Source organism: Varanus komodoensis, unplaced genomic scaffold (assembly GCF_004798865.1).
Source record: "Varanus komodoensis strain SLA01 unplaced genomic scaffold, ASM479886v1 scaffold6_2, whole genome shotgun sequence".
NCBI lineage: Eukaryota > Metazoa > Chordata > Lepidosauria > Squamata > Varanidae > Varanus > Varanus komodoensis.
Window position 1 is genome coordinate 16887555 of NW_025336346.1, and position 10187 is coordinate 16897741.

General features: G+C 40.5%; 1 protein-coding gene across 29 annotated transcripts in view; it reads left to right on the forward strand.

Annotated features, from left to right (window-relative positions):
* LOC123034309 (sarcolemma associated protein) overlaps positions 1-10187 on the forward strand; it is a 124539-nt gene that overhangs the window by 75400 nt on the left and 38952 nt on the right. For 22 of the 29 annotated variants that reach the window (XM_044451573.1, XM_044451568.1, XM_044451574.1 and 19 more), the window contains exons 10-13: positions 610-747; positions 3320-3488; positions 3576-3626; positions 4758-4808. In XM_044451573.1, the coding sequence (XP_044307508.1) occupies positions 610-747; positions 3320-3488; positions 3576-3626; positions 4758-4808 (409 nt within the window). The remainder of the gene's footprint in view (positions 1-609; positions 748-3319; positions 3489-3575; positions 3627-4757; positions 4809-10187) is intronic. The other 7 variants (XM_044451578.1, XM_044451579.1, XM_044451587.1 and 4 more) reach the window with 1 other exon arrangement.

Genomic DNA, 10187 nt, shown 5'->3' on the forward strand with positions numbered 1-10187 from the left:
AGCTCTCCAACCACATGGTGGAGCTGCTGTCTATCCTCTGGTCTGACAACCAGTTGTCTTCTAACAATGGAGATAGACTTCTCCCAGAGTGCCAGATTATTGGGTGGTGTTCACTTCAGCGGTGAGTCAGATACATCCTGAAATGGAGATGACAACTAAAGAAAATATCTCTGACAATTACAGGTCTTCACTGTTATAGTACTGTTGAAAGGCAGCAGATTAATATGCAGTTTTTCTCCTATTGAGAAATTATGCTAGCTGACCTCATTTTGTTTCACATCGTATTCTAGAGTTGACTTGTAGAGACAACTCTTCAATTTCTGTTTAGAGTATTAACACACAAAATAGAGTAATTGCACAGTGAACAGTTTTTTTACAAACAAAGTGAGAGCAAAACCCTTGACCCTAATGGATAATATATTCTGAATAGGTTTCCACCACATGTTTTCACCATATGCCATCTTTAGGGAAAAAGAATGTTTTAGGTGATATCCCATGCCTTTCTCTACAGAAGTGGTCACAATTTTAGTTCACTGTTACAGTTAGCACAATATTAACAATAAAGTAAACAAAACTTTTCTTGATTAAGTATTCTGTTTTCCTTAACAGCGAAGTTTAAGCAACACCGAAGATGAATGTACTCACTTGAAAGAAATGAATGAACGGACTCAGGAAGAATTGCGGGAACTGGCTAACAAATACAATGGAGCTGTAAATGAAATTAAAGATCTCACTGATAAACTAAAGGTATGGATGATCTTTCTAAACAATTCATTGCTGAAACACAAGCTTTGCAACAGGTGTTTTATGGTCAGTTCTAGATAAGAATAAAATTACTTCCATGCTATTCTTTTTGCTGGAATTTCCATCCATTGTTCACTCCCTTTTTGCAGAGATAATGCTGTAGGTATGTTTGTATAGTATCAGAGCAAGCTTTACAATGGAAAAATAGAGGTGACCTAACCCTAAACTTGTAGGTTTACAAATAGGGGGCTCCTGGCTGTGCCGCTGAGGGAGTGAAGGAACATCAATTCAATGTCCAGAAGAAGGAGAAACATGGTTGGGGATAACATTGATTAGTTTGTTTATATGTATGCTACTTTTCCACTTTTGGATTATGCTCAAAGCAGCTGAAAATAAGCATCAACTTGCTATCGAAATAAAGCTCAATATTTGAAAATGACTTTTTGTTGCAAAACATCAGTACATTCAAATAAGGCAAAACCAGCAACTGAGTAAGCATAGCCTGTACTCAATTATACAGGGAAATAATCTAGACTTAATATATAAAGAGGGTAAAGCAACATAGAAATTAACAGAATGCAATAAATCCTAATCCATTTGAAACCCTATTCTAGATGTTGGGCCAAGTAAGTCTTGTGGGGAACCATCTATGTTCATTTGAATGGCCAGTTACCTGGCTTTTTAAAAGGAGATTTATAGTAATAATTTAAATAATGCATATTTTAATATCTCATTAAAGTAAGCCTGCTTTTTTGTTTAACATAAAGAATTTGTTGCAGTTTCATCATGTATGGTCTAAATCAGGGGTCCTCAAACTTTCTGAACAGGGGGCCAGTTGAAAGGTGCCAGCAATGGGCACAGGCCACCAAGGTGATGCGGGCAGGGGGGCATGGGCTGGGGGGGGGGGGCGTGCACCGACATTGTTCTCTCCAAAATGATTGCCTTGGGAGCAACCTGGTGCCTCGTCCTGCGCATGTAGTGAGCTATGGCGGGCCAGATAAATGGGCGTGGCGGGCCGGATCTGGCCCCTGGGCCGTAGTTTGAGGACCCATGATTTAGACCGTGGGTCCTCAAACTACGTCCTGCAGGCTGGGAGAAGTCTACCTGCATTGTTAGAGGACAGCTGGTTGTCAGACGAGAGGATAGACAGCAGCTCCACCATGTGGCTGGAGAGCTGCTACCGCCCCCACCTCCAAGGGAGCAGGATTACCCTGAGAATGTATCTGCACTGCTCTCTGCAGTAATGAGAGTAACTTCTAACATAGCTCACCCATGCACCTGCATCCACCGTCGCCCACCTTGCCCTGCGCGCGGGGAGGCAGCGGTTTGCTCACTCGGAGAAAATCTCCAAGCAAGCAAGCCGCTGCCTCGTGCACCCACCTCACAGCGCATGCCCGTCCCCACCTGCGCCTTGCCTCCCCTCGCCACGTGCGCCAGCCTGCCCCGCCTTGCCACACGCCCCGCCCCCACCTCAGCACGTGTGCCTGCACGCGCCACCCCTGCCCCTGTGCCGGCCCGCGACCAGCACCGGCACCTTTCAGCTGGCCCTCTGGGGAAGACGTTTGAGGACCCCTGATCTAAATCATAAAGATTTCCAAAATCAGTGGGGAACTATGATGAATTCATCTCGGATGAGCTTTTCACTAGGGGCTAAGGTGGTTTCTATGTTATGTGCACTGACTTAATTTTCTTAAGCCATTGATTGCTCTGTACTCTTCCATTCATGGCTAAACTTCTAAAATGTGCTTACACTTTGTGGTTCTTTCATTAAAGCAACCTTTTTTCGGGACAAAACTTGACACTTTCCACATAAGTTACTTCAGTTAGTATAATTGATTTTCACACATTTGGGAAAATGTTGTTGTTGTTACTACATTTATACCCCACTTTTCTTCTTCTTGCAAGGAACATGAGACGGCTTACCAGGTTCTCCTCTCCATTTTATCCTCACAACAACAACCCTGTGAGGTAGGTTAGGTTGAAACTGACTGGTGCAAAGTCACCCAGTGAGTTTCATGGCCGAGTGGGGACTAGAACCCAGCTCTCTGGAGTCCCAGTACAACACAAGCTCTTTCATTGTTGTTATTAATAGTGATGCCATTATATAGAAACATAGAAACTGAGTGAGTCAGGACTATGCTTTTGTATAGTGGATTGAACAGAGTAAGTTTGGATATAAAAACTAGTGCGGGCTCAGCTTCAAAAAACAGTTCTAATTTACTGGAGCAGATCACTCCTTACGTGTGGTGTGGATGCATGGACCTTACCACATGCATGGTGTAAACTGATGCAGACTGTAGGAGTGTTGATACATACAAAGTTCCACCCCACTTTGGTGTGAAAGGCTCTTATGAATTATGCATACATAAATCCCATATCACATGTTATGTTGTAGTAGTGGCAGACAAAAATTGGCACTTCCTCACTATGCATGTGGAGGGTGCCTTCTGAGCATAAATTGGTGTTCTACATCATGGATGTTCAGATGTCATGCATTAGCAAAATAAAAGACATCTGACCATTCTTTCTAAAAATGGTTTTGAACTACGTTGTTGTTTTCTCTGGCTTTGAATAGGCAGCTGAAGGAAGACAAGAAGAAATTCAGCAAAAGGGACAGGCTGAGAAAAAGGAACTACAATATAAAATAAAAGAAATGGAAGAGAGAGAGCAAGAACTTCAAGCGAAAATAGAGGCCTTGCAAGCAGATAATGACTTCACCAATGAACGGCTAACTGCTTTACAAGGTCAGTCCAGTAGCCCAAACATGTTTTTATCATAAGTTTTTCTTTTAAACTGTGAAATATATATATTTTTTGGAATTCTGTTTGCAGTCCGGTTAGAACATCTTCAGGACAAAGCTCTTAAAGAACACAACAGCTTAGGTAGGTCTGATGTTAAAGTACTTTGCTTAATGCTAGATTTTAAATATTACATTTTATCCCTTTCATGTGATGGAAGAGCAGTTAAATGAGCAATAGATTGCAAGAAAGTAAAAATATTTGAAAATGGTACTTTAGATTTGCAAAGACTTGCTTTCTAGACAGTTGGTGCTTACAGGAAAATGCCTGTAGAGGGCACTGCTTTTAAAATGAATTGACAGAAAGTACTTTGCTTGGTCATTGAAGCTTTTTTGTTCCAGTGGTAGAGAATACATAATGAATTAATTATTTTCTAGAGTGTTCCTTGACTTTGGCACATCTAATATGTGACAAGATCAGTTATTCAAGAAAAAAAGAAAAGAATTCTAGCTCATTTACCAATAGTTGGGATGATAAAGCAATGCTAGAGCTAAAACAGGCTTTCAAAAGTTTGTCTTAAATTTAGCGAGAGATATGCAGTTGAATGTCAAGGCATAGCTGCTTGTCTTCATTTGCACTCTGGGAGTTTACAAGTCAAATACTTCAGGTATAAATATAGTATAATATTGAAAGGTCCAAGTTCACTTCCAGACTTCTCCAGATAGGTCTGGGAAAAGTCCATGTTGGAAAACCTGGATTGCCACTGTCAAGCAATATAAACAATAATGGCTCAGATTAGCCAGTTATCTTATGTGATATATAAGGCAGCTTGGTATGTACCTATATTTCAAAGGTTTTACCACAATTTCCCCCCCAATTTTTATCTGCTATCAGTTGTCAAGTTTAATATTCCTGATGAATGTTGCTTACTGGAATATTTCTGGGTACAGGATGGAATGGGGGCACCAATAAGGGAGTGCACTACTTTTTTCCATATACCATACCTCTCAGATTGATACCGATTCTGGGGTACATTATAGGGAATTGAGGTCATAATGGTGTGATTTCTTCCCCCTCCCCCATGGTTTGCCTCACTAGCTTTAAAATCTGTCTCCTGAAAATAGCCTAGAAGCTCATCTCATTTTGCCAGCTGCTGCGGGTGTAGCAAAAGGAGGGGGCACCATTCTAGTCCAGTCTTAAACAGTACAGAAAGTTGGTTCCAATTTGTATAGTATACTTCACATATTCAGAATTAATACCATTTGTTAATTCTAGGCATACAAGTTGATGACTTCATTCCTAAAATTAATGGGAGCGCGGAAAAAGGTAGAGTATCCTAAATGACAATCTTTTTTTCTTAATGTTGAGCATATTTGGTATGTTTACTTATTTTGTGTTAATATTTATTTATTATAAAACAAAAGAGTAAATCATTATTGGAGAATGTCTGGGTACTTCTTTCCTTCTTTAGCATGCCTTTGCAAAACCTGGTGGAATAGGTTTACCTATTTTGCTACCAGTTTTGGATATTTTATACTAGGAAAGAAAATCTTAGTGATGGGTTATCAGAGCTATATCAGTACAGTGTGTCATTAATGTAGGTTTTCAGTTAAATGTGCAGCCTTAAGGGTGTGTACAGCAACGTAGCATTTCAGGTTATTAAGGTTAACCATGTTTCAGATTTAACTCTGACACAGGTTTGAATCCATTTTAAAAATGTGCCCAAACCATACCACAAGTTGTTCCAAATGCTGAAAACCTCAGCTTTCCATACTGAACCCTGTTATTGCAATATTTTCAAAAAAGCATAAGATTGTCCACAGGTCTACTCAGAAGTAAGCCCCTTTGAGTAAGTGTGTTATAGGACTGCATCCCAAGAAAACTATTGTTTGATTGATTGATTTAAGTATTTGTGTACTGTCCCATATTGAGATAGATTTTGGAACAAAGAACAATACAAAGATGAAACAGATAAAAGAATAAAAATGAAACATTAAAAACAGAGTAACATTAAAACTATCACTGATCAGCATGGAAGACTTTCCAAGACAAAGGTGCCTTCAGCAGCTTACTGAAAACAGCAGTGTTGGCACTGCCTAATCTCCAGATACAAGGAGGTCTGTAGAAGTAGAGCAGGTTGGTAAAGAAGAAGACACCCTCTCAGGGATCCTGTGGCAAAAAAGAAAAAAAAAGCCTAGATGGATAAGACAAGTAACATTCACAGTTGTTAAGGACAAACGAGAAGCAAAAGCAAAAGGTGACAGAAATAGGGTCAGAATCCTGAATGCAACTTTTCAGTGACTATCACATAGCGCCAAAAAGAACTATTACAATGGCCAATGGAAAGGAAAAAAAAGAGAGAACTATAAAAGAGGAAGAATGAGAGCACTTCCAAAAGATCCAGGAAATCAAAGAGAAATTCAAACCTAAATTAGGAACGCTAAAAGACAAACAAGGGAACCTACTGTTCAACCAGGAGAAAATACAAAGAAGGTGGAAGCAATACACAGAAGGATTATAAGACGGGATGAAAGGATGACAGACTCTTTTGAAGAGGAATCTTATGAAGAGCCTTCAATATTAGAAAGTGAAATGAAAGCTGCTCGAAAAGTATTTGGAAGGAATAAAGCACCCAAAGAAGATACCAATAGAACTATTCCAAGCTGCAGAGTCCTAACAAGAATATGCCAACAGACATGGAAAACAAAACAATGGCCCACAGACTGGAAACATTCAATATACATTCTAATTCCTAAGAGAGTAGATGCAAAAGAGTGCAGCAAACATAGGACCACTGCACTAATTTCTTGTGCAAGCAAAGTGATGCTGAAAGTGTTGCAGCAAAGAGTATTACTGTGTATGGAGAGAGTAATGCCTGATGTTCAAGCTGGATTCTGAAAAGGAAGAAGTATTTGAGATTGTATTGCAAATACATGTTGGCTATTGGAGTGCACCAAAAAAAAAAAAAAAAAGGATGAATATCAGTGTATGTTTTAAACACTACAGCAAAACCTCTGACTGTGTGGATCATGAGAAGATATGGATAGTCCTGAAAGAAATAGTATGTGTCAGCACCTGATTTTGTTTATTTCATTTTTATACTGCCCAATGGCCAGAAAGGTGCTCTGGGTGATTTGCATACAGTTAAAACATATAAACAAAAGCAAAAGCAACAATATCACAAGAAAAGTAATAAAGATAGCCATAAGCAACAGTAATAAAAACAACCCCAAGACAACATATCGAATTGGGACATAGGTACAACAACAGCATCTAATAAAAACCATATCAAAACTATACATTTAACTATTAAAATGCCTGGAGAATAAAAAGGATTTCACGTGGTGCTGAAGGGGTAGGGGAAGTCTCCAAGCAAATCGCTCTCTGCAGCTTATTCTAAAGGGGTTGCCACAATCAAGAAGGCCCTTCTCCTGGTTGTCACTCCTCTACTTTCCTGGGGACAGGCTCTTTGAAAAGATCTTAGGGCCTGGGTAGGTACATATGGAATAAGGAGTTCCTTCAGATAACCTGTCCCTAAGCCTTTGGGGCTTTAAATGTTAGTACTTTAAATTGGTTCCGGACCTGAACTGGCAACCAGTGCAGCTGAAAGAAGACTGGTGTTATATGATCTCATGGAACAATCTCCATTAGCAGCCATGCTGCCCTATTTTGGATCAGTTGAAGTTTCTGGACTGTTTTCAAAGACCACCCCATGTAGAACTCATTGCAGTAGCCCAAACGAGAGGTTACCAGAACATGTATTACTGTAGTTAGGTTCAGCCTCAACTAATAAAAGGTGCTCTGTGCCACTGAGTCCACCTGAAACTCTAGTGATGATTTTGTACCCCCAAACTATGAAGCTTGTCCTTCAGGGAGAGAGTAGCCCTGTCCAGGACAGGCTGAATATCTCCCAGCTGCACAGATGATGCACCTCCATCTTGTCTGCATTGAGTCTCAGGTTATTGGCCATCTTCCAGTCCATTACTGAACCCAGACACTGATTCAAAGTGGCCACTGCCTCAACCTGGGTTTGATGAAAAAGAGTGTCATCTCCATATTGATGGCATTTCAGTCCATATCTCTGGATCACCTCCCGCAGCGGTTCTATGTAGATGTTAAATAGCATGGGGGATAGAATAGGGTCCTGCAGTACTCCATGGCAAAGCTGCACAGCAATTCGGTTGCATGCCCCCATCTGTCTCCTGGCAAAGGTGATCCTACAGAGCAAGTCTGTTTCTGTTCTCAAACCAGGCCTGAAGCTGGATGTAAATGGATCTAGATAATCGGTTTCACCCAAGAGTGCTTGGAGCAGCTCGGTCACCACCACCAGCACCTAGTCCAGGACAGGAATGTTTGTTACTGGCCTATACTTAATCACATCCTCTGATTGTCTTGATGCATAACCAGTATTGTGGACAAGAAGCTACAGCTGGGACAGAATATAGAGAAATAGAATTGTTTTCTATAGCCAAAGGCATCAGACAAAAGTTTATTTTATCTCCCTGTCTATTCCAACTATACCCAGAACATATTATAAGGAAAGTTGGATTAGGATCAGAGGAAGGAATGAAAATTGTTGGAAGAAACACCAATATTGTAAGATATGCAGATGATATAATCTTACTGGCTGAAAGCTATGAAATGAAACAACTCCTGTTGAAACTGAAAGAAGAAAGTGCAAAAGCAGAACCACAACTGAGCATTAAGAAAACAAAAAATATGATTACTGAAGCATTACAGAACTTTACTGTCAACAGTGAAGAAATTGAAATTGTGGAAGATTTGGTATATCTTGGCTTGGTCATCACTGCAGAGGGAGACTGTTGCCAAGAAATTTGAAGAAGACTGAAACTTGGAGGGGTAGCATTGAAGGAACTAGAGAAGATAGTTTTTGAGGATGTTTCACTAGAAACGTAATGCCAAGATTATTCACAGCACTGTATTCCTGATAGTAATGTAGGAGTGTGAAAGCTGGATGGTGAAGAAAGCAGACAAGAAGAACATGAATATGTTCAAAACAAGATGCTGGAGGAGACCTTTGAATACCTCGGACTGAAAGAAAGATGAACAAGTGGGTCCTAGGTCAAATCAAGCCAGAAGCTTGAGCAAACTGAAGCAGTCATAATCTGGATACATCATGAGAATGAAAGACTCACAGGAAAGTTGTGAGTTGTGAGGTAATGCTAGGAAATGTTGGAGGCAGAATAAGAAAGGGAAGACAAAATATGGGATGGGTTGATTCCATAAAGGAAGCCACAGCCTTAAGTATAGAAGAACTGACCAGGATTCTGAAGGACAGAACACTTTGGAGGGCTTTCATTCATAGGATCATTGTAAGTTGCAGATGACCTGAGGACACATAACAACAACCAGAACCTTAAACTTGACCCAGTAGTGAAGAGGCAGTCATTTGCACTTCTCTCAGCAAAAGAGTTGCATGCCGAAAAGGAGCAACTCTTAACAGCAGCTGTGCTGCTCCCCCCTGCACTAGTGCCAGCTTCCAGAGCACCACAGAGCAACCCTGCATAGACCACACTGCAGTAAACCAGTCTTGAGATTATTTGTGCCTGTATCACTGTGGCCAAATTGTTTTGCTTGCATGTTAATATTAATGTGGCTGTTTATTAATGTTAGGCATCACTCTTACCATACAAAAGGTAGCAACTAAAGCCATCCCAAAGAAAAAGAAATGCAAGAAAGCAAAATGGCTGTCTGAGGAAGCTTTACAAATAGCTGAGGAAAGAAGGGAAGCAAAAGGCAAGGGAGAAAGAGAAAGATACACCCAATTGAATGCAGAATTCCAGATAATAGCTAGAAGAGATAAGAATGCCTTCTTAAATTAACAGTGGAAAGAAATAGAAGAAAACAATAGAATAGGGAGAACCAGAAATCTCATTGGAGATATGAAGGGAACATTTCATGCAAGATGGGCATGATAAAGGACCAAAATGGCAGGGACCTAACAGAGGCAGAAGAGATTAAGAAGAGATGGCAAGACTACACAGAAGAACTATACAAGAAAGAGCTTAACGTCCCTGATAACCACGATGGGGTGGTCACTGACCTTGAGCCAGACATCCTGGAATGTGAAGTCAAATGGGCTTTAGGAAGTCTGAGCAACAACAAAGCTAGTGGAGGTGACAGTATTCCAGCTGAGCTATTCAAAATCTTAAAAGACGATGCAGTAAAAGTGCTACACTCAATATGCCACCAAATTTGTAAAACTCAACAGTGGCCACAGGATTGGAAAAGGTCAGTTTAGATTCCGATCCCAAACAAGAGCAATGCCAAAGAATGTTCAAACTACCGCACCATCGCACTCATTTCACATGCTAGCAAAGTTATGCTCAAAATCCTACAAGTTAGGCTCCAGCAGTATGTGGACCGAGAACTACCAGAAGTTCAGGCAGGATTTCAAAGAGGGAGAGAAACTAGAGATCAAATTGCCAACATATGTTGGATCATGGAGAAAGCTAGGGAGTTCCAGAAAAACATCTACTTCTGCTTCATTGGCTATGCTAAAGCCTTTGATTGTGTGGATCACAACCAATTGTGGCAAGTTCTTAAAGAGATGGGAGTACCAGACCATCTTATTTGTCTCTTGGGAAACCTATATGCGGGTCAAGAAGCAACAGTGAGAACTGGACACGGAACCACTGATTGGTTGTGATCCACACAATCAAAGGCTTTAGCATAGTCAATGAA